This window comes from Poecilia reticulata, linkage group LG1 (assembly GCF_000633615.1).
Source record: "Poecilia reticulata strain Guanapo linkage group LG1, Guppy_female_1.0+MT, whole genome shotgun sequence".
In the NCBI taxonomy this organism is placed as follows: Eukaryota; Metazoa; Chordata; class Actinopteri; order Cyprinodontiformes; family Poeciliidae; genus Poecilia; species Poecilia reticulata.
This window is the reverse complement of record NC_024331.1, coordinates 20,669,498-20,694,765: the sequence shown is the minus strand read 5'-3', so window position 1 is coordinate 20,694,765 and position 25,268 is coordinate 20,669,498. Positions and strand designations below refer to the sequence as shown.

General features: G+C 37.4%; 2 protein-coding genes across 4 annotated transcripts in view; one reads left to right on the top strand and one right to left on the bottom strand.

The window, feature by feature from the left end:
* The window catches only part of ctnna2 (catenin (cadherin-associated protein), alpha 2), a 323,748-nt gene that overhangs the window by 132,372 nt on the left and 166,108 nt on the right, over positions 1 to 25,268 (bottom strand). The window contains exon 8 of one of the 3 annotated variants that reach the window (XM_008413718.2): positions 24,384 to 25,100. The exons of the other annotated variants lie outside the window; for them this stretch is intronic. Coding sequence (XP_008411940.1) covers positions 25,041 to 25,100 — 60 coding nt within the window. The 3' untranslated portion in view covers positions 24,384 to 25,040. Of the gene's footprint in view, positions 1 to 24,383; positions 25,101 to 25,268 lie in introns of those variants that run through there. 3 annotated transcript variants of the gene reach the window in all.
* lrrtm1 (leucine rich repeat transmembrane neuronal 1) lies at positions 13,995 to 18,348 on the top strand. The gene has a single exon (XM_008413730.2). It carries the CDS (start codon positions 15,116 to 15,118, stop codon positions 16,688 to 16,690), a length of 1,575 nt encoding a protein of 524 aa, XP_008411952.1. The 5' UTR covers positions 13,995 to 15,115; the 3' UTR covers positions 16,691 to 18,348.

Below are 25,268 nucleotides of genomic sequence, written 5' to 3'. Positions count from 1 at the left end.
AAAAAGTACAAGACATGCAGATGTTTCGATATTGCTATGAGACGTGACAAAATGTCTTGCATAAAGTACAGGAAAATATTTACTCTATGACAATAGAAAAATAAATATCGGTTTTGAAAAAGGAAAATAAACAAAGCATAGAGCAAGAGACTCGAGTGCTGTCATATCAGAAGATTGTTTTCATTGCCTACAGGAATCTCAGTCAACGTTGCATCTTTTCTTTTATTGTCATGTTGTGTCTGCTTTTTAGTGGGAAGTTTTAAAAATGTGCTACATGATGAAGCTGTGCTTTTAACCAGGGTCTTCCCCTACACTGTTGCACATTTGAAACCAGATATTTGTGTATACTGTATAATAAGGCAGTTTTTTTTTTAACTGTCTGATATTGAACTTGACTAAACTTTTTGTTTGGATTGCTTTAGGTTTCCAAGCATAATCAAGCATTTCTTTCTCAGAATAATAGAGAAAAATAGGAGAAGTATAACCTTATGCAATTTACAGATGCCAGCATTTTTGCAAAGACAATTTTGCAAAATGTATATTTTGTTAAACGGTAGAAGCATAATTGGCATTTTACAGTAATTGTGCCATCCTCTTTCTTATTGCTCCAGAAGCATAACCCCATAATCCACATTTCATATGATATATAAATGAAATTAATATTATTTTACACATCACAAAACATTGTTAAATTAATTAGCGGGATGATATTTGTGGATAACCAATTAAAGGTATGACATGATGAACTTGAAACTAAGATGTTGTTAGAAAACCTTGCTCCCCTCCAGCAGTGTCTGTAATGAATTCAGGAGTCATCCTGTTTTTGATAAATCATGCAATTAATTACTATCAAGGTCAGTCATCAGTAAAGTGGTTGCGAAGCTCTAGAGCACATCACCACCTGTGACACAGACACTGGATGAGCAGCAGTGGATTTGTTGGCCTCCGTCCATTGACGTGGCCCTGTCAGAAAAAATATTTTTAAATCTGTTTTGAAATACAGTAATGTACTTTGTTTGTGCTGTGTAGCGCCACAGCACAAACTTTTATTTTTTTTTTTTATGGGGATACTGGAGACAGGCAATAGATTCAATCTGTTTTATTTGTATGACTATTGGATTTTTCTGGTATTTCTGTGAAGAGAAAACAAATTGAAAACAGAACTGCAATTGCTGAAGTTTTCATTTGTAAAGTATACATATTATTTTTTTGAGAAGCAAATGGAAACTGTTTTGTTGTGAACACTTTACTTTTATTAAATGTGCAAACTGAACGAGCAAAACATTTGAGTTGTGAATATTTGAGGAGGAGAAATTTGGAACGGAGGAATTCAATCGAAGCCTCTAAAATGTCTCTAAAACCTCATCTGCTGTGAGCACACTGAACTGATATTATGTTTGTCTTATCAGTTCAGACTGAATTAATGTAAAACAATCAACTAACAAATAAAACTTAATTATTGATCAATGTTTGTTTAAATACATTTAAATTTTGTTGCTTGTGTCTGCAGCAAAAGAGCATACAATACCTTAGGCAACAGCTGATCAGCTAGTCCACAAGTCTGGCAAAATGAAAAAAAAAAAAAAAAAAAACAACAACAGTGAATGTCCCTGTTGGCTCATAATGCATCTCACTCAATGTTGCACTGCTGTTGTTTCTGTGCCTCACAGGTAAAACACTTCTGAACTTGTAGCGCTGAGCATTGTCAGCATAGATGTTTGTGAACTCTAACCACAATCATTGACATTGCCAGTGATTGTTGGGTCTGTGCATGTGATCGCTGCATGGTGCTGCAGCATGTGACAGCAGAGCTGCCTTTCAGTCGCAGACACAGAAATGACTTCTACTGGTTCTAGGATAAATTGCATCATGCGTGGAATTCTTAAAGGGATAGCTCAAAATTCTTAAATGTTCTGTTTAAAGTGTGTGAGCTATTAGCTTCTTCTTTTTTTTATTTTACCAATAGTAGACACTGCTCCACTGGTATCTTTTTTTTATGTAAACCCAAATTAGTTGGTCCTGGCACCAGCAGCTAGCTCAAGAGGGGCCAACACCAAAGAGAATTGTATCACTTTAAACCAATTCCAGGCTCAAAAACTGTATAGCAAGCTCTGCACATGTTACATGACCAGAAAGAAAAGTAAGGGAATTCATCAGTAATAAAAATTTATAATATATTTTTGATTTCATACTACTTTGTGAGTTTACCAGATTGTTACTCTTATCAGAAAGGCTTTGCAAGTTCTTACAATCTTATTGCAAGTTTCACACAAGCAGATGATTAGTGATGAACCACCTTATACCACTGTTCATGGTTCACTTGTTGCAAACTTCAGCCACCAAGATTAGCTACTCTGGATTTATATTAAATGATAATGGAAGTTGTCTATTGCAAAAAAGACTAATTACTGGTACCTCATAATTCTTAGACAACTGTAGCAGTAATATATGCAGAATTCTTTTGTGAAACCAGTTGGGTTTTTTTCTTGTGCATGGCTTGCACAATTAAGTTACAGTTCACGCACATTGATCAAGTCTCAGTTTTCCAATTACAGTGCAAGCCCTTTTTCATTTCTTATTGTTCACAGTGAAAGAGATACTTATTCTTATTTCCTTCCATCGTTCTGTCTGTGTCACTCATGTTTACACATAGAATTTTAGGACTTTCAAAATAAAGCACTGAGTCTCTAAAGAAAAAGAACAACGTGTCATCTAAGTTCTGCCTAAATGAGTTATGAGCAGCGTTATCCAATCTTCAAAACAGAGTAAAGATAATACCATTAGCACAGCACTTCAGCAAACAGCTGAACATAAAAACATCAAAAACAACAAGATGTGAGTTTACTAATGCCATAGTTGCCAAACACATCTTTAGAAAACAAATGACAAAACGACATGCATTTTCTGTGAAGGCATTTTCAGAACATTAAAGAAGTTTTCTTAACCCATGTTGGAACAAAATGTCAAGGCTGACCTGCAGAAATCCCATTTGGGCCAAACTTTCTATCGCTGTCAACAGAAAGTCACAGGTTAGTGGCACAATTTTTGAGAAACTCACCTCAAAAATTCTTAACTTTTCTATTATATTAGAAACAGAGAGAGGTTCATGTTTTATGTGGTTTTCTTCAAAAGCAAGAGCTTAGCAGAAAATGAAGTTCACTGCCTCTTGGGTCTTTAGAAATTCTTTGAAATACAAATAATTGCACCAGTATGTACATGCTGGTCAGGATGTGCTGGATGTGTCAGAAAGAAAGAATAATGCAAACATAGACCCACACCTGCAGGTTAAGTCAAACAGTTTTGGCTGACATGATGGAAGTCTTATTTATGTCCCCATGTCGGGTATCATTATGTTCCTGAACACCTCGAGGACTCATCACAAAGACCGATTGATGAAAGACATGTGGAGCATGTCAAATAAAGAATTCAATTGAGCTACATTTCAAGTCAAAGTTTAAGATGTAGGGCTTAATGTTAACTTCAAAGATTTCTGATCCTTTGTGCGTATTAATAGAACTCGTCAAAGGATGTATATTTAGTGCTTCAGGATATCTAACCTAAACTCCCAGCAGACAGAAAGGAATGCGGCACAAACTTGAGAGTTACATTTACAAGTGTTTCAGTCTTTTGCATCACAGACCTCTGTTTGCTGAATCCTGCTCTGCTTAATCCCAACATGAGAGAGGTTTGTGGACACATGAAAGACGTGGCGGCATGTTTGACTATGGATGAAGCAATAGGCCAGAGTCGACAGAGCTATCAGAAGCATGAGAAGTCCTGAGAGCCGGGTTTTTGAGAACAGCCATGGTGGCTCGTACTGAGATTTCGGTGTCATCTGACGGCTAAAGGAAGCTCCTTTTATTTACACAGAATGGTTTTGGGCGCTTGATGTAGTCTCTCAGAAGACAAAAAGCATTTAAGCCCTAGCACAAAAGAATACAACTGATTAAAAATGTAAAACATTTAATTAAATTAAACAGTATAGAGAAAACCTCCACACACATCTACCTGCCAAACGTGGGTGAAACGTTGGCTGTGACAGGTAGCTGTAAATTCCTCCCAGCAGCGGTGGCGGGTGAAGAATTTGGATCTTGTTTCTGTGTGAAAGCATGTCCAACACCGAGTCTGACTGCTCTTTGTTGTGACATGGCAAGAGCTTTGTGTCTCTGTCTCTCTACAGGGAACACTTTGCTTTGAACATAGCTGGAAGCCATTTAGAAGGATATTAATACTCATTCTTTTTCCTCAAACAGACAAATATTCACAAAGGCGCTTCAACTGGCAGCTGGGCTCAAAAAGAGCAGCCAGTCAACAAATGATCCCATTTGCAGGACTTCAAACTATTCTCATTCCGTGCATTTGAAGCAGATCACTATTTCTGTTAACTAACATATTCTTAAACTTTAAGCATGTTGAACACATTGCCAGTGACAGCTGTTGCAATTAAATGTCAGAATGAGTATTAGGTCAAAGCTCCGCTCCCCTGAAGAAGGTTACATAAGATCATAATCACCACCATGAACGGGACCTGCTGAGTTTGAAACGCTAATTGCATGCCCATTGAAAGTCATTAATAACCACAAATACTCTTGGTAAACAGAGTGAAAATTTTGATTATTACTACCAAACCAGATGCTTTAAGCTTTGGATTTGAAACTAGGCAGGTCTGGAGCACCAGGTGGACAAGTTTTTGATGAAATCTGGTGGAGTCTGATTGTAATGGAATCATAGTGCCAAGGACAAGTTGGTGGTAAGTAGAACCAGACAGTAAATGGTAAAATGTTGTCATACATATTTATTGTGGTAAACACAAAATGCCCTTAGCTTCTTTCATTCCAGTTATTTCAATTATGTATCAGATTTATGTTAAAGGAGTCTCCTTGAGTTCCAGCGATGACAGATACAAAATAAGTGTTTCAGTAATTTCAAAAATAAATGATAATAATAATTTGTTTGTCTTGATTTGCAGCTTAGAAAACTAATAAGCTGCCCCGAAGGAAAAAAAAATCACAGTTTAATTAAAAATTGAAAAGTAACTTTTAATGTCTAGGAAGGACTAAAGAGAGATTTTTAAAAAATGTGTTGCTTCATTTGGTCAAAATGGCCATTAGCTTTGCACTTATTAGATATGAAATTAGAGTTACTTCCAAATGAGGGCAGATCCATGTTCCTCAGACTGTAGCCAATCTCCGAGGACATTCACACAAGAGAAAATGGAACCCCAGGTTGATTTGACAGAGTTGCTAAATTCAAAGGTGAAGACAAATCTCTTTCTCACTACACCATCGGTTTTATTTTGAACCAGGAAGAAAACTCAGGATGATTCCACTTTTGACAAAAAAAGCACAAAAAGCAGGAACTGAAGGGTTCAAGTTGAGGACCAAAAGCTTTTCACAGAAAGCTAAGCATGACACAAACTGTCAAACATGGAGAACGCTTGGTTTTCTTCTGGAGCTGCTTTAGTGAAGAGCACAACAAAGTATGAGGACTACAAAAGTATCCTGGGGCAAAACATACTAGCCAGTGTCAGAAAACTCAATCGCAACTAATGAGTCCTCCAAAACATACAGCTAAAAGCTCTCAAGAATGACTGAAAAGAAGAAAAAAAAAATCCTACTTGAGCCAAGACTGTAAAAGCCCATTGAGTCCATGGGAGAGTGTCACATTTATAGTGTGAAGACTCAACCTATCAGCTCTGAGACAGCCTGAACAGTTTTCTATGGAAGGTTGCGCCGCACATCCTGCTGTGGAAACAAAGGGCTGTGAATTCTGCAGAAGGTGCCACAATTAATCATACAATCCCTTTCTTGTCCATGCCATTTCCATTTGTTTTAATGATATGAATCAATTAACTAAATTAATAACGACAATCAAATTAGACATGTTAGATATGAACTAGGGATGCCATTAAACTTTTGCTAGTTTCAGGTTACTTCAAATAGAAAAAGCCCTGTTAGCTACAGCATAGCCAGTTCATGCAGATCTTCTTCTGTTTCACCATGGGCCCTCAGATCAGCTGAGAAGCTGCTGCTGGTTGTACCAAAAACTACACTGAAGCTCCGAGGAGATTGGGTCTATTCAACCGTGGCTCCAAAATGATGGAACGAGGTGCCATTAGATAATACAGTCTTCTTCTCTTGCTTTTTAAGTTTTTCTTTTTACGTCAATTATTTTCTGGGACTTTTGATACAATTTGATTTTGTTGTCATTTTTACATGTATTTTCCAACAATCTCTGTGGCATCATTTATTCACCTTTTATTTCATTTTGTATTTTATTATTGTTTATATTTGTGTCTTGGTTCGAACTGATTTTGTACTGTACAGCACTTCAGCACTTCGGATAAACAAATTGTTCATTTAAATGTGCTCTATCAACAAAATTTATTTGAATTTGAAGATACTTACACATAATGTTGATAGACCTCTTTAGTTATCAGTTACTTCTTAAAATTAGGATTTAGTATTAACAACTTAGCAAGTAATACATCTTTCATCAATAAACCCAGAGTTTTAAATTATTTCTGCTGCTGCAATGTGAACTAAAAGGCACACATAGTAGGGGTCACAATTTGAATGTTGTAGCTAGCCCCACATAATGATTTTCTTTATAAACGTCTTGCATGGCTTCCTTTGATTAAATGTTCCATCGATCCAACAAGTTAAACTTGAAGGACAAGAAAAAAAATGCCCAAAATGTGAAAACTTGTTTGTGAATGTTTGATTTTCTTTTTATTCGGTCTTTCCTCTACTATTAATTACGTCACCAGCGCTTCAATTTATCCTATAAGTTCTTGTAGAACTTTGTGAGGTACTCAAAACCTCACAAAGGTTGTTCTGTCAACATCCTGCACACTATAAACAGAACTTTGTTTTTAACAGGTATTTTAGCAGCATTATGTCACGTTATTATTTCTGATTAATCATGTATTCGTACATGTTAGTGAAATAGTTTAAAAGTAGCATCCTGACTATTAGAACAATTAAAGCTTTTTAGCATTTCCCCAATGTGACTGAATCTGTGTGGAGACATTAAAGATGAAAGATTTTCAAAACATCCAGTGTAACATTATGCAGAGTTGTTCTCTGCTCATTTGTGTTTGACAAAGAGGCAACATATTTTTTGTTTGATCTGCTATTTAAGTGTAGTCTCCGAGATGATAAAGCACTCAACACCCCAGTTGAGATTTTGAAATGGTTCTTTTACATCTATGTACATGTTTTTAGTCATCCCTTGTTTATGATGCAATCTCTCTGTTTTTCAGCCACAGTTATATTTCTATCTTTCCATATTTTGCATAAAAAACATTCTCTTTGCTAAGCTATCCAAAGTTTGTAAGAACATCTTCACTCAGGAAAAAAAATGTTTCATCTCAGCCTCCATGTTAAAAGATTAAAGCAGCAATATCAACTGCGTATCATATGCATCTCAGCCAAGACTAGTGTAATGTCGGTATGTTGACATTTCCTTCACGTGTGAAATGACCACAAAGTTGTTTCCAGCCAAATGACCAGCGAAAAAGTTCATTTTGTCTCACATTAATTGAAAAACAAACGGAACGGCATGCAATAACAGCATGTGAGAAAATGGTCAAAATATAGCTGGTCACTTTAAAGTGACCACTTTAAAGCAAAAATGACAACAAAATCAAATCGTGTGAGATATTATTTTTCATTAGAAAAATAATATCTCATTATTTTTCTAATAATGAGATAAAAGTCTTAGGATTTAAAAAAGTCAGCAGAGTATAATGTACACATCCATTGTTTCACAATGCAAATGTAAGAGTGTCCGTGTGGAGGGTTCAGAATAAGAACAATATTATTTTTCTTTCCCACCGGAAGTACTTCTGGAGCTTTTTTCTGACTTCCTGTCCTTTCCATCGTCTGGCTGCTCGTACTGAACCCAGTTCTTCTTGTAAATAGAGAGCCACTGTTGCCACACGCCATCTCAGGAAGAAGGACTGCTAGAACATTAAAGCAATCAGCTGGGTCTCCTCATATATTTTATTAACATTCCAGCACTAAACTGGAAAGAAATTGATTGATTTGAATAACATTAGGATTTAATTAAATTATATGAACTTAGATATAAATGGGAGTGGTTTATATTGCACAGTGCCTTAAGGTGCAATAGGTTGTGGATATGTTTTTCAATAAGTAAATTATGTTGAAGGAAACAATGTCGGAAAGTAAAGTTCAGTAAGCTAGATCTAATATTTGGAGATTTGAAGACGGTTTGCAGCATCGTTTTCATCTTCTCACCTAACCCTACACAGTGATTTAGAAAACATTGTTGTAAATCAGCTTATGGCTAATAGCCAAAAGTTAAAATGTATTTTACAAATGAGAACGATTCACCAGAAGCTGTAATAAATTGTGTCCTTCTAGAACCACAGAACCTTAGGCTTAGAACATGATGATTACAGTAAGGCCTACAATAATTTGAAAAAAGTGCAAATCACTATGATGCAGTCATTTCTGGATTAAAACAAAATACATGTCTAAAACGAGACAGCAACAGGCAACTGAATGCTACAAAACTAAAACAGAAGCACAGAAGATAAAACGTTTCTGTGGTTGGAAATGTGCCAGATAACGACTTTAAAAGAAACAGAAACCAACTCAACCGTATGCATTGCTAATAACATTGTTCTCATTAAGGTCAATCACCAGGGCTTCATTAAAATTCATTGAAGCTAAGAATTTTAAGGCGTTGCCTTGATGTGTCAGTGTGGTTTATTCAGCCAACACTAACAAGCTTTCCTGTTTCGAGTGTCAATAAACACATAGCATCTAGAAAGAAGGTCAAGTTGTCACAAACTTCAGTGATGGGAAGAAATAGATAAAGTGGATCTGTAAAACTACAAAATTTGCTTGGATGTGTTTTTAAAGGCTTAAAAATTGTCAACTCTATTTGCTTTTCACACTAAAGATTGTAAAACAAGGTGTGGCCAATACATTTCTGTTAACAAAATGTAGATTTTATTTTCCTTCTCCAGCAATCATAGTTATTTTTCCTGGCCTTTTTATATAAGGACTACTCCAGACTATCCATCTATTGTCCTCAATAAATCCTGCCTCCATACTTAATGCCAAACAAGTAGAGCTTTATTTATCTACCAAATTATATTTTCCTCTACTCACGCATTGTTATTGTTTACTTGAATATCCCTTTCAAAACAAACCTCTTAAAATTGCAAAGTACTGCCAGTGGCAAACCTGGACATTGTGAGCATGGGCTAATGCTCCCCACGCCCCACAAATCCAAACAATACACTCGCACATGAAACAGATGCGCAATCGCACAACTGGAAATATTTGAGTTAGACCCATAAGTAGAAGAAATATAACCTCCTGCACAACCATGAAGGATGTAGAAAGTGATTTCTGAATGACAAGTTAACAACAAAGCACTTGACTTAGCAGCCATTGCGCAGCACATACGGCATTAAAAACAGCTGACCAAACGTACCACACCGCTGGTTGGGTTGATATCATGTGCCCAGATACTTAAGTTTAAGTTAGTTTATTTGATGTCAAATTTTGATTTAAATTTCACTTTAGCGCATGAATTAATTAATCTGTGGCTAATCAGCTTTCGATGTGGCTAACTACAATAAACTAGTGTCTATGGTGGCTGAAGACTATGACTCATGTGTAAAAAGGGAAAAAAGAAGATCCATGTGTCAGTGGCTATGTTATATATTAAAAATGACAGCATGTCAGAAACTTTCTGAACAGTACTAGAAGTGGAACCCCAATTTATACACACATTTTAGGAATACAACATATTTCCCTGGTACTATATCATATTCTGTCCATTTGGGAAGAAAAGCAGTTTGATGATAGTTTTTTCATTCCCTTATGTCATTTAAAAGAAAACTATATATCTATGCCTGTTTTTCAGCAATAAAGTTTTGAAAATATGTAGCTGCCGTGTCAAGTAAAGAAAGTAACACTGACAAAAAAAATAGAGCTTTTTGTCCTAAACATGAATACCAGGAGATTTTTTTTTTCGTTGTTCATTCATTATTGATGTATTAAATATACCTCATCAGTCAAAATAGCAGAATGATCCAGTATGTTGATTAGTAGGAGTGCATTAATTAATTTGATAAGTATGTCTTCATCAGTGCTGGCAAACCACCAATGTAGTGTAACAGATATCAGGACATTCTTTAGCATTTACAGATGTCAATATGCACTTATTTAAACCCGTTCACAAAGGCACCTAATGTCAACTGTTTTGACATCAACAGCTGAGGCAGCTGCAGTAATGTCAAAAGTGTAGGAAGTCAATGGTGAAACACTTTGTTCTTAAACCCTTGCATCTTACCAATCCAAAGATACACATATATGAAAGGGGCATAATGTGGTCCATATCAGTCTGCTGCAAACCGAATATCAATGCAAATGTAGAATTATCTTTTGCTATTTCTCTACTGATCCCATCACAAAACAAAACAATGCTTCCTGACTTGTCCATCAATATCATCTCTGCAGCAAAGCAATTAGTCATCATTCACCTTGTTTTTCTGGACTCACAGATCCTCTGACTCATTAAATAATTTAAATAATGAGTCTCTAATCCCTGATAGGACATTTTAGCACTTTTTAAAGAATTTTGACACCTGATAAAACACCATCCTGGATAAAGATGGTTAGTTCTAAAACCTATGAAAGAAGAATAAAAGACTTCAGGGACATATTTTTATGCTTTGAATTCTGGATAGTCAGTAAAGTTTCTAAAATATATAGTTAATGAATCTGCATCCATCCATCCATCCATCCATCCATCCATCCATCCATCCATCCATCCATCCATCCATCCATCCATCCATCCATCCATCCATCCATCCATCCATCTCAGGCAGAGTCACACTCTTTAACTCACACTAGTGCTGACTTTGACTCAAAAGCAGAGCTAAAACTCTTGGTCTAAAACTGATGTTCTTCTGTTCGCTGCGTCAAGTCATTACAGAGCACCATGTCATTAGCTGATGGTGTAGTCATCTATTACAGCTAAGAGGAAATACACTAAAGGTGAGGCCAAATGACTCCAGCCTCAAGAAGTTCAGATCATCTGAAGGGCAGTGATTCTTCTTTTTCTATAAAACAAAAGGTTCATTTAACATCTAGTTTAAATTCAATGTAAAAAATAAAGTATTAGGTTAAAAATATAGATGTCATCCACACTGTAAGTTTTCTCTTACAATCCATTTTCTTTAATTGGAAATAATTTATTCACAAAATAAAATCTTTCTAAATAAAAAATCTTTAATGAAATGCTTAATAAAACGCTAAAAAAAGGGGTAAAACAAGTCTCCATCCGCAAAAATGATTACAGCATTGTCACTGAAGATTAAGAAAAAATGTTTTCTAATGTTTTTAAGATTTTGCTTTGAATCACTTCATGTATGGGCTAAGATAGCAGTGCAGAACCAGATGGAAACGCTTTGGCTGGGAAATGGTAGAAACAATCACAAAAAAGTTGCATGGCTGTTAGGTGATTGCATTTATTGTTAATTCAGTTAGTTTATACAGCGGCAAGTCTCAAGAAATGTCATCTGAAAGCATATTTCTATTTAAGGTAATAGAAATATGAAATACTAGAACTTTGGGGTCAAAATGTGCAACTCTAACTTCACTTTGTGTAGGCAGGGATCACTTAGCCTGTCCATTGCTGTCCTATTCAATTCCACTTGTTTCCAATCACGATTCACAGCACAGGTTGGCCTTTCTCCCATATACCTGGATTCCTCCGATAGATTTTCTATCAGGCCAATCAGCGAATAGAAGAAGTTGTGAAAGATGATGTTGATTTTCTGCGCTACTTTAGAACAACAATGCCTGTAGTTTTAGCGAGGGCAGTGAGACCGAATGAATCAGTTCAGTCCGTACTGATCATGCTTCCAAATATTGAATTAACATTAACAGCTGTCCTGTGCAGCTCGGCACTTCTCTCTTCATAGTGCGGGATGGTTGTTTACAGTGCATATAATTTCCCATAAGGTTCATAATGCCAAACTGACATTACATATGTCACAGACAATGTAATGTGACAATGTCTGTGACACGTTTTAAATCTTTTCCACGTTAGGGTACGTGGAAAAGATTTAAAACTTCAACAGACTCCATGTCTCCAATCGTTTCTCAATAGCCGAGAGCTTAGACCCTCTGTATGAAGCAAAGCAGAGTACGAAAGGCTAGTTTTTAAATGTTAAAACTTTATTAAAAAAAATGAAAACGAACCTAAAAATGTAACCAAATATTGCACATTCACAAGTATTGTGAGTCATCTTTCTTTTTCTTTATAAATCCTAATTAGGATAGGAGAGTGAGAATAACGGAGTGTCACTTTGGAAGCTGCTGGGACAAAGAATGGTGGCACAACATGGTCTCTTTTGGTAAATGTCAAGGTTTTGTTCAGCCCTTGTCTAAACTTGAAAATGACCTTATTAGACCTTATTATGTACACAAAGGAAAACTACCTATTTTGCTCTTCTTTTATTATGTTTTCAGCCCTGTTCTCTTTTTGCTTTTTTTTTCATAATTTCTCTCTGACGTAGTAAATGTGAGAGGAGGTTTCTTTCTCAAATTACATGCTTTTCTACAAACACATGGACACCGTCAACATTTCCTTGAATGTCTGCTGGCATTTTCTGACGCACCAAAGTTCGTACTCTAAATCAGGGTGGTGAACAACACAGTTTTGCTACACTAGCAAAATATGCAATGGATAATCCTTTGTGAATTTAGAAATGGTGTCGAACCTACCTTGGTTTGAGCTACCTATGCTGTTCAATTATCTTCAGTAAGTCTCAGTCTCATTCTCCTTGACCTCTGACAACAACAATCTATTTTCATCCCACCAACTACAACCGGATACGTTTTTGTGTGAAAACACTAGTAGATTATAGATAGTTTTTGAAATTATCCAAGCAGCCTCTCTGATACTAACAACCAATCCACATTCAAAGACAAACACCCTTGCCCTTCTTAATTTCAGCTTTTATGTTCATGTCACAGGATTGGCTTTGCAAAATAAGTGTTTATTGAACATTTAACAGACTGAATTAATAAATAGTAATGATGAAAGGTTAACACAAAGAAGAAAAAGATTGACTGCAGACCTGGCTGATTTGCAAGATGTATGGCATGGCTTAGGTCACAGCTTATTGTCTTTGAAAATTAAAAGGAGAAAGATGACAAAGCAAGCAGTAATTCCAGAGAACTCCAGTCAGTGAGATGGGAGTGGATCTCCAGAGAGAGATATTTATGTTATATCTTTATACTAATATTATTTGGCAAGCAATTACATCTGTATTCAAAATGCCTAGCCAGTCTATAATTGAAAATGACACCGAATGCTTGGCTACAGGACAGTTTGATTAAATGAAGAATGTCATACTCTAGTCTTGACTCATTATACTAAAGCTTTTATTGTTGGCAGGGATAAATGATGAATATCAATAGCATGAGTTTGATTCAAACATAGTCATATATGCAATATTAGACAAATACTTTGTGTAAACTTATCACTATTGAATTATTGTTGAAATGAAGTGATTCCCCATGCTGTCCAGGCTACAGTATGTAACATTATACATGTTTACCATCATTCTCTGTTTTAATGTACGTGGACACATAATACTTAACATGCAAGCAGATGCTTGTTACTGCTTCTTGGCTTAATCAAAGCAACGCTAATATCAGAAACTCGGAGAGTCAGAAGAGGCGCAATTCATAACACGAGAGACGGAGGTGTGGGTTAGTGGAAGCAGGGGGTTTATTTAAGCCCCTGGTTTAAGTCCAACCCTTTTTGAATATGTAAATAAATGAGCCAAAGATAAAAAACATGGCTAGAAAAAAAAAAAGCAAGGATGTAGGATGCGAGAGGGAGGAGGGGAAATAAAGGAGGGAGCGGCATGAACAAGTGAGTAAGCGATCAAGGGAAAGAGAGGGAGAGAGGGAGAGAGCACTCTGAATTGTGAGTGGCTTACGACACTCAGTGAACAGAAGGTGCTTCTGCATGCGCTGTCAGTGTACTGGTCTGCTGCAAGGGATTGCTCGCTCCTTCGCTTCCCACATTTACCGCCCCTGCCTGCCGGACCAGCACCAGCCTCCAGCAGCTTCTTCCAGCTGGCTGACAAAACATTTGGAGAGCAAGAGAGTGAACAAAACCTGCGAACCACAGGGGATGCACGTCGCCTATAAACAGATATCAGCCACTGGGATGACAAGGAATGCTGTTACACAAGAAAACTGAGAAGAGGAGTCACCTCTGCAATATATATTTTTTTCTCGCTTTCGTCACAGGAGACACGATTACAGCTTAAATGGATTTAAACCTCAAAAGACAGTGATTTCTTCCTGAGACGAACAGCTATACGTTTCAACAGCTCAGCTGAAACTTAATCAGAGAGGAGGAGAAAAGACAGACACTCAGAAATTATTCTTCATCGGTTTTTCTTGTTGCTTTGGTTGTCTCTTCTTCCCTCTGATCTTTGCAGCAGAAGACTGCAGAGGAGCAAAAGAGACAGAGCTCATGAATGCAGACGGGGGAACTTGCACTTCCTACCATCTCGCTGAAAGCTACTTGGATTCTTCCTCTTTCTGGCTCTTTCACTTGAAGAGAACTAAGACATTGTAAGCCTGCCAAGGATCTGGTGTCCACTGAAAAGAGAAAAGGCGGGGAGGGGGGGGATGTGTGCCACAGTGGGGTCTTTTTCAGATTCGTACATAATTAGTGTTGGGACACAAAGCAAGATGCTAAATGGAGATTGTCAGCTTTTGGATAGGGGTGAGTAAGAATCATTTTGAATAAGAGCGACTGGAAAGGACAGTTTCATTTTTCATCCCCTCTACTCTCCACCCACTGCCGAATATCTCTCATTAGCAAAACAGAACTGCTCTTTATTTTTCACATTTTGGACAAAAGACCTGTCGTTGGACTGCATAAAATAAATATATCCATCTCTGCAAATAAAATACAAAGACCAAATGAACTCAACAGTTTAATCACATATGTTGGAAAAAATGATCTGAGAGGTGCAAAAATAATATCCAGAGTGGTTCAATGGACATTTTCTCCCTGACATTCCTGGATATTTATGCTAATGGATTTCCTCCTAATTGGACTGTACTTAAAGTGGCCACTGAAGAAACCCCCCGGGTTGATACTGTGCTCATTGGGTATTTTTCTGAGAACTGTTTCCTTGGCAGAGGCGGTTTGTCCAAGGCTGTGCCGCTGCGACAGCAAGCTGCTGTACTGCGAGGGGCTCAACCTCACAGACATCCCCCGCAATCTGAGCAGTGCCATGGGCCTGTCTATGAGAGAGAACAACTTGACCGAACTGCGTGAAGGCCAACTAGCTGGTCTGTCACAGCTAACCTGGCTTTATCTAGATCATAACAACATTGACATTGTAGAGGAGGGTGCGTTTGAGAGGCTGAGACGGGTCAAGGAGTTGGACCTGAGCAGCAATCGGATTGAGAGTCTGCCAAATGGTACCTTCAGGCCCCTCCCAAACCTACGCATTTTGGATCTCTCATACAACAGGCTGCAGACACTCGAGCCCGACCTGTTCCATGGCCTTAGAAAGCTCACCAATTTGCATTTGCGCTACAACACTCTCAAATTTGTGCCAGTGCGTATTTTTCAAGACTGCAGGAGCATGCAGTTTCTGGACTTGGGATACAACCAACTACAGAGCCTGGCAAGGAATTCCTTTGCTGGTCTTTTCAAGTTGACAGAGTTGCATCTTGAGCACAATGAGTTGGTAAAAGTCAACCTTGCCCATTTTCCTCGTCTCATCTCTTTACGTACCCTTTACATGCACAACAATCATGCCACAATTGTTGTCAACACCCTGGAGTGGACCTGGCATTTCTTAGAGAAGATTGACCTGTCAGCCAACGAAATCGAGTACATTGAGACACATGTTTTTGAGAGTACTCCCAACCTGAAGGTGCTGATGCTTGACTCGAATCGCTTGGCTTCTTTGGACCAACGCATCCTGGATTCGTGGTCGTCTCTGGACAGCATTACCCTGGCAGGCAATGACTGGGAGTGCAGCCGCAATGTGTGTGCCTTGGCCTCTTGGCTGAGTGCCTTCAGAGGCCAGCGTGACAGCTCCCTGCTGTGTTCAAGCCCCGACACTGCACAGGGTGAGGATGTGTTGGATGCAGTCTATGCTTTTCAGCTATGTGATTCGTCGGCAGAGGTGACCACAGCAGGCCTGTATGCATCAACAAGGGATCTGGCCAAGGGTGGCTCTGTGTTTCTGGGACCTTTTACCCCAAATCCGTATGAGGGTGAGGGCAGTGAGGTGGTCACAAGTTCTTATACTGTCACAGTGGGCCACGACGACCTGGAAAGCACCATGCAGATCCACAAGGTAGTGACTGGTACCATGGCACTCATCTTCTCCTTTCTCATCGTAGTTCTCATTCTGTACGTGGCATGGAAGTGCTTTCCAGCTGGAATAAGGCAACTGAGGCAGTGCTTCAGCAGTCAGCGCCGTAAGCAGAAGCAAAAGCAAAGCATGCAGCAGATGGCTGCAATTTCTACACCGGAGTACTATGTTGACTATAAACCTAACCACATTGAGGGAGCTTTGGTTATCATTAACGAATACGGCTCTTGCACTTGCCAACAGCAACCTTCACGAGAATGTGAGGTGTGACTGTGCTTTTTGACTACGTCTTTACCTGTGATTATGTGGATATACAGTAAATCCCTTTTTGGATACTAAAGAGAGGGAGATGTTGTAGAACAAAAGGGAATTATTTCATCTTCTGGACACTTTTTACACAGCTTTTCACTGTGATGTAGAGGGAGTATGCTTTACATTGCTGACTGTGGTGGATTTATGGCTACTGCTCTCTACTGCTAATTTGAAATCAAAAAGCATAATGGGCACCTGGCAATGGGACGTGTTGATGCTCTGACGAAAAACAGAAAGGAATATGTTTTGTGTACTGGGAGCTTTTATCTCACGGAAGAATATTTGAGCTTTAATGTGTCTTTCTATTTCAGAACATTTAAATATTGTTTAAAGATAAACTGGAGACAAACAAGATGAGAAAAAAAATAAGGAAAAGAAAATCAGCAAACCATTTGTATTATGGTGCATACAATATTTGAGGAGCATTTAAAATATGAAAAAAAAAAAATGTTTAATTAAAAATGTAAAAATAAAAGTCTGTAAAATATGCTAAAAGAAGTGCAAGTGTGGAGAAATTGAAAAAAAAGATAATCTATTTCTTTTGTAAAGTACAAAAAAATGTTTAAATAAATGAACCACTATTCACAGTACACTCATTTTGTATGTGAGAAGCCTGTCCCAGTGGAAGAACGACATTAGATGTAGTCTTTGTGCTCCTGGACAAGAGAGCCATGATTCTATAGTGTATCAAACCGAGAAAAAAAAGAAAAAAGAGAGGAAAAAGAAATTGATGAAATACTGGGGAAAAAAATTTAATTGAAAAAGGCAAACCGATATCTCCATTTCATCCAAACTGCTTCAGCCTTATTTGTTGGTTTACCATTCATTTTGTTGTCTTATCAGCTTAGTTTCTTCCTCATTCCTTCACTGTGAACAGATTTAAAATAATCAATTTAAATTTTGTAAGCATGTTTTAATTTTATTACATCGCCGCTCGTGTTGCATTGAAGTAAAGGAAGCAGAAAGATCATATTCTAGACCGTTCACCACCCTTTGGCTGCCATAGAATAGATTTGCATCATTTGGCCAATTTAAAACACACAAATTCTTCAATCATTTAAACCATGCACATGTAGATAAAAATGTAATTCAAGTAGTGTCAGAACTCCTGAGGAGATTATCCACCAGCTTCAAGCAATATTTGCACATGCGGTGTTTACCACTGTGTTTTCATGTGATATAAAATGTTTGTTGAATACAAGGCCATGCAGAGGTGTGTATGTGTGTGTAAATCTTCCTCTGGTCTTCACTGTGTAAATTAGTGCAAACTAAGAGATGTGGTGTTTCCTGGCTACTGTGAAATGAACAGTGTGCTGCGTGAAACGAGGGGATGGGGGTTTGGTTGATCACCACCACTGCAGAAAGAGGTAACAGACTGCTCTCTAGTGTGCATATTCTCATACTGTGGCTGCATCTTACATTCCGTTCACCATGTTCTGCAGACTCCTACGGCAGGGGCAGCGTAGATATATCGAATTTGCAAATGCTTTTCTGTGAAAACGATAATTTTGCATCATTCTGTGTTATTTTGAAATAAATTTAAAAAAAATAAAGATGTTTACGATTTGTAAGTCAGCAGGAATAAAGTGTTTAAGAAATCACTGACAATCATTACATGCTCAGTTTCAAAAGGACTACTTTCTTTACCTTGTTCAAGTTCCTAAAAACAATCCTAAGCATAAATGATAAGCTTGTATTTCTCAAGAATATGCATTTAAATGACCCCCAAAAATGGCCATGTCACAGTGAAGAATGGTTTAGTTTGGTTTAAATTGGTGAAACATGTTATAGGTGATATAAAGCCTTGAGGTAAGATCAGCCTAATGAAAAGTGATGAGAACTGAAGGTCCCTCAGGCAATTACGTGTCTGAAAGTGGGGAGAAAAGAATTTGGCAGTAATATAGGATAACCTTGAATTTAAAAAAAAGATACTACTCATTCTGAAATAGAATATATGCAACAGAAAACATTTGCAACTGGGAAACATCTTGACATTATTTGTCAAAATATCACCCAATGACTTTAATGTTACAAAAAATTTTTACTTAGCAGCCATTATAAACTTGTTTTCTTTACAATAAAATTAACTGTCCAAAAAGCTTCATGTTAGGGTGAAGGGGGGTTTGTTTAGTTTAACTTGGTAGAACATTTTAGAGGCGACACAAAGCCTGATGATAAGCTTAGCCTGAAGCAAAGAGGGTTTAATTTCCACGAGTCAATAAAGTGTCTGAATGTTCGACAAAAAAAAAAATAACTTGGCAGTAATTTAGGATATTTTTACCTTAAATGTGAACTGCTTATCATTACATAGTTTGATATTGTGTTTACATTGTTCCAAAGATAACTTTCAATTTATACAATAAATTTCCATTTCACAAAAGTTCTAAGTAAAATAGATAAAACAAATGGTAAACCTGTGACAGTATTTTGTAAAAGTTTACAGAAATGTAACAAAATTCATTCTAGAGGGGTAAAAATATTAGCTAGACACATATGGCAAACTACATTTTCTGCCTTCTTTGACATCCAGTCAAAGTACTAATATTGAAAAGATGAAGTAGCTCAGGTTATCTCAGCTGGTATGAGCATACACACAACCCTTCCTAGCATTGTTGAAAATTAATTAATCAATAATTACTATCAAACCAGTTAGGTGAAATTTACGTGTCAAACCTGACGTACAGTGTCCACAATGTTGCATGGTAATGTTTTTAGTAAGTAAAAAGTTGATTAACTTCGTTGAACACATTTATTGTCGGTATGAGGTACTAAAGTAGCAAAAAGAACCTCTCTCTGCAGTTTTTTTGCCGTGAGCCATGCTTTTTGAGAACAATAATGGCTCAAAGTTGCCATGTGGGAATTTATGATCCATTTCATATTTATGGTAGCAAAGGTGTTCCACTTTAAGACTCAACATGGCTGTTAGTCATATCCTGTCAGATCATGAGGATGCAAATGACTGCTGTAGCAATCATGACAGGGACTGAGATTTATTTCATCCTCACATCCTGTCAAGAATTTCAGCCCTGTTTGAGTCCTTTACAGGACCTTAAACATGCAACTGCAGGGTAAATTTGAGGCTGAGGCCTCATTTATATAAATATTAGATGATACCCGACATTGAGGGCTGGGACTGGTATGGCTATTGATTTCATTTCACTCTTTTCTTAAACAAGCAAGCAGGGCGAAAGGTGATCGAGAACGGCTTTGAATATTTTAATAGCTTTGAGTCTTTGGGGCCGACATTAAAAACTACTTTGGAATTCTTTCTATCTCTGCTCACCTTTACCTTTCATCTCTTTTCACTCTGTGTTTGTAAGGTGGAGCGAATAAGGAGAAAAACATCAATTCATCTAACTGACAACAGATCAAATCTCTGCTTGACCCGAGCTTGAGGTGATGATTCCCAGAAGGGAGATAGGTGCTCTCAGACAGCATCCATTATGAATGTCTTGATTGATGATCCTCAGTAAAAAATCAATACAGATGAGTGGTAACCAAAAGGATCACAGTGGCAATAATGTGTTTCAACCCTCCTTTATATTTTCACAACTAAATAATTTGTAGTACGGAAACCCTCCAGTGCTTTGAGGAGTAATAAATGTTTCACATTCCAACTGCATGATACAAGCATAATGAGGTTGTGATTTATTTATTTTTTTAATAAATCACAACATTGTGTTGTTTCGCTCAAAGGTAGTATACGAGGGGACACATCTCAGAAGTGCAGCTGTTTTAGATGTGCTAAATGATATTCAGGCCACATGCTAACAAATGCCAAGTCATTGTTGTGTGTTCAAAAATTTATGTTTGAAATGACAAATACAGTCATGATTCTTCAGCAGATATTCATTCATGTAAAGTTTGTCAATAACTCCACCTTTAATGTCAATAAAGGTAGAGTTATGTCAAAAAAATGAAATGGTAAAACTATGAGATAGTTTTGTTTGCACAAAGAGTAAAGAATTCAGTGGATTTCAACCTATTTTTAAAAGTACAGTTAACAGCATTAAAATGTGTATTATTCACATTTTAGCAGTTTACAGTCACCCATCAGGTAAATTTAAGACAAAATGATGACAGAGTAGATATTGCTGTCTTTTTTTACATGCTACATTAGCAGTATGTGGTTCATCCTTCCTGTTAATTGCTGAAAACTCTGTTCTCTCTTTCTTCCTTGCAGCCTGATTGAGCTAGAGACAAGTTTCCTCTCTTTTTAAATAGTTTTCAGCAGATTTTGAGCTTCCCTTAAGTAAATTTTTAAGTGATCTTCTTAACAACTTCCATATTGATGAGTGCTGCCATTGCTTTTACTTCGTAGCATTTAAGTTTATTTTATTTAATGATGAAAAAGATTTCATTTTCTTTTGCCTTTCCAATCAGTTGGTCAAGGTGAAAAGCACCCAGTTCCAGTCACTAGGTGATAAACTGGTGCATTACCAGCAAAGAGCTCTTGTGTGTTCACCGTGACGGTATGTGTGAATGGTTAAGCTGCACCATCAAACAGAACCTGCAGACTCAAACGGTATGGAGAGCTGCCAACTGCATTATCTATAAACACGTTAGCCACACAATCAATCAGCAAGCGCAGCAGTCGGAGCTGTCAGACTCTTGTGCCTTGTTGAGAACAGAGCAAACCAGGTTTCAAATTACAAAAACAAAGGCAGAACGTAGAGCACACAAAAGGTGATGCCTTCACTTTTGTGTCAGAGTGTCAGCACTAAGTCCCTAAACAGCAGTGTCAGTGATAAAATGTCAATCTGCACATCTTCAGGAAACGACTTGCATTTCGACTTACAGCAAGAAAGCCCTTAGAGATGCAAGCAGATCCTTAAAAAATAAATTAACCCGGCTTCCTGTGAGAGGTATTGATCAGGCAACATTCTGCTTTCTCATTGCGACTGGGACCGTTGCGGCATAATAAACACTTAACACCCCCTCATAACTGGATGGAGAGCTAAATCATGGGTGGCAGCGTGTACCGCAGTGGGTTGTAAGAAGCTGATGATGACTAACGACAGAGTGGGGGCGGCTTTCCTCAGCTTCTTTTTTAACAGGTGGGGTTTGAAGGATCAATATCTTAATCATTATCAGCATTCTCTTTAAAATACTAAATCTCTCTCTTTTACCCATTCCCTTTGTTGTGCTTTTATTTTATTTTTTTTGTCAGATCCTGATTGTTAACAATGTCACATAATCCACTTACACAATCCTGGTATTTATATAACCTACATACAAACTGGGGATTAATTAAAACAGGGCATACCCTAGGACTTTTTACATTTAGATGCAGAAATGAAGCATAGATGTGAAACACACAGTCAAAAAAGCAAGTTAACAGAAAAAAAATGACAATGGTCCAGTAGAGCAGTGTAATTGCATTCATTACATAGACTAACTCTCCAGGCAGCCTATAGGTCTTGCTTCCCACTGCTTCATTTACATGCACCACGCAGATCGAACGCTGAATTAATAACAATGACTCAGGAGTCATTATTCTAACACAAATACAGCACTGTAGGAAAAGAAAGTCATTGCTGCTAAATATGAAACTTGATAGGAAATGGGGTTAAGGTTATCTGTTGAATATTTAGACTGACAGACAGTGGCTAAGTTTATTACTATAATTGCTTTTTCCTGTAGAAATTCAAACGCTTTGGCTGGATTAGCCTGTGCTGATGAGCTGCCTTGCTTTTAACATTACCATCGGGGTGAGTGGGTGAGATAATACACGGGCTAACAACAGCTGGGTCTGCATCTGGGGCTTCATGTAACCTGTATAAGAGCAGATGTGGGTCAGTGCCTTATATCCAGCGCATTAGCGTGGCTGAACGACAAAGCTTTATCTCTGGCAGGACACAAGATTTTCTACTCATTTATCATTGTTACTCATACCTTTGGTGAAAAAAAAACAGCAAAGCTGATTGGATATTGAACAAATCCAAGACAATAAAGGCTAAACATGTCAACACCTCATACGCATGAACTGATGTGGTTTCTTAATCCATGTTTGTTGCAGACGGCAGAGGTTCTAAAAATTGTTTCTGCTGCAGACGGGTGACACACAAGATACAGGTATCAGGAATGCTGTGATAATGCTGTAACATAAAGACTTAATCAACTACATAAATATTTCTAACTGCACTAATGGCTGTGATAATTAAAAAATATTTTGGAGGCAAATTTAATACACACGGTTTTCTTCCAATAGAAAAGCTTATCGGGAGATTATTTTGGCAGAGCTTGACAGGATGGTTGGGCCCAAAAAAAGAAAAAATCAAGTGTCTCCAATTAGTATCAATGCTGATTAAATTACATTCTATTGAAAACATTCAGTCAAGTGGAAAAATATAGAAAGCAGCCAAGAAAGTTATGTCATTTTAAACATGGTGGTTTCTAACTGATGAACACATATCCTTGGTCTTAACTTTTTATGTCAGTTGTTCTTAACTAAATATGTCCAGCTTTGCTTGGAGTGTCGCATAATTTCTAAAGACGTGATAAATTGCACAATGTTTATGAACTTGCATGGTAAGCGAGTTTATGTCAATAAAAAAATCTTCCAACACATAATTTATTAACGGAAGTTTGCTCAAAAAGTCAAACTCATGCATGGACAGAACCATTTCTATTTCTCCTCCTGAAACTCTTGAATGAACTTTGCTTCTTGACCAAATAATGTGATTATCCTTGAACTTTATGCCCCTTCTTCTACCACACTGTTACCTTCCACTACCACACTTTTACCTTCCACTACCACACTGTTACCTTCCACTACCACACTGTTACCTTCCACTACCACACTGTTACCTTCCACTACCACACTGTTACCTTCCACTCAACTTCCTATGAGTATAGTTGAATGCAGCTCTCTGTGGACATCCAGTCTCTTTAGCAATTTCTGTTTTTGAAAGTCTGCTTGACAATTGTCAAGTCAGCAGTTTCCCCTATGAATGAGTAGGACATACCATTTGTGCAAAATTCACATTTTCTGAGTTTTGAATTGCTGAAAATTACATTCATTAGTATTTACAGAAATAAAGACTAATCAAATGGTGTGTTTATGAACCTGTATATGAGTTTCATATTTTGAATTACTGAAATAAATTCCCTCTATTGGGGCCATTTCTATTGGACAAGAGATGGGATACACCCTGGATAGATCACCAGTCCATTGCAGGACACAAAACATCGTACACACACTCATTCCTAAGAGTCTAATTTATGGTGAACAATTAACTGAACTAATGAACTGTTTGATGATATTGTTATTTATTAGGAGGTACCTCTAATTTTATCTACAGCTGTTTCATCTGAAAGACAAAGCCTTTGCAACAACATAGTGCAACAGTAAACTTTAATAACATTACACAAGATCCTCAGTGTTAGAGATTCGAACAAGATGTCATCTTTTAAGGAGCCAGAAGCTGAAACTGCCTTGGCACCTAAGGTGAAACCTGTCATAATTTTAATAACTTACCAATAAGATAAAATGATCATAATAAAATTTATAACTGTTATTAAAAAAAAGCAACAGCTTTTTTTTTACAGCTAAGCAGTAATCTAAAAATGCTCCTAAAATTGACACTTCAAACAAAACTAACTGTAGATTTCCAAAGCTAGACAAAGCAGAGCAAAATCGATCAAAATAGAATGCCAATTTTATTTCCTTTCGTCCAAAGGTTATTGTGTGTAACGTTTTTTGTAAATGCAACCAATCTGTCACTGGTAAGCTTAGAAAGAGGCTATCAAGTATACAAAGTCATGAACAACCGTTTTTGCTTTCACCGGTGGCCTTTTAAACAAAGGATCCTTTTCCCTTCTCAAATGTCTGCCAATCTAAGAAATATCAAAGTTATGCACTAAAATAGTCACAGATACAACAGCATTTTAATGAATAATTCATATTCAGATCATCCAGAGTAAACTTCAGATAAGATTTCAAAGGTTGCTGCATCCAAGAGGGCTTGATTTGGAATTCAAAGTTAACACAGGTTAAGGGAAGTAAAAATAGGCAACATTTATCATTTCCCGTTTATCTGATCTGTGTCAGAATGAATAAAAGCTATTCCAGCAGCTCTCCTTGCTCCCTCTTTCTTCCCTATCTTTGAGGCCAGATTGGCATCTCTCCAGTAGCCTATGAGATTGGCTGCATAAATGCAATTGCCCCATTCGCCAAGTGTCAGCTGATGAAAAAAAAAGGGGGGAGGACTGTGCACACTGTTTACAAAATCGCTGGGTTGAAATGCACCCAAGGTGCAACAGGTACTTAAGATGCAATTCCAGAAAGCATTGTTACTGGGACAGCCTAGAGACAGGAGCTAATCCAGCCCAGAGGCGTTGCCAAAAACACAAGAGATAGACTTACCTGTAATAATCCAGGCAGAGCAGAGGGCCAAAACATCCAACAAGAATGCCAAAGAGAAAGAGAGAAAAAAGAAAAAAAGAACAAAAGACAGCTTGTTAATCCAAACCCTTCATTTCAAATTTTAGCAACTGGTCTGTAATATATCCTTAGGTTGACAACATAAATAAA

Excerpts from the sequence above, each read along its gene's own strand:
- lrrtm1 (XM_008413730.2), top strand. The coding sequence starts at position 15,116 with ATGCTAATGGATTTCCTCCTAATTGGACTGTACTTAAAGTGGCCACTG.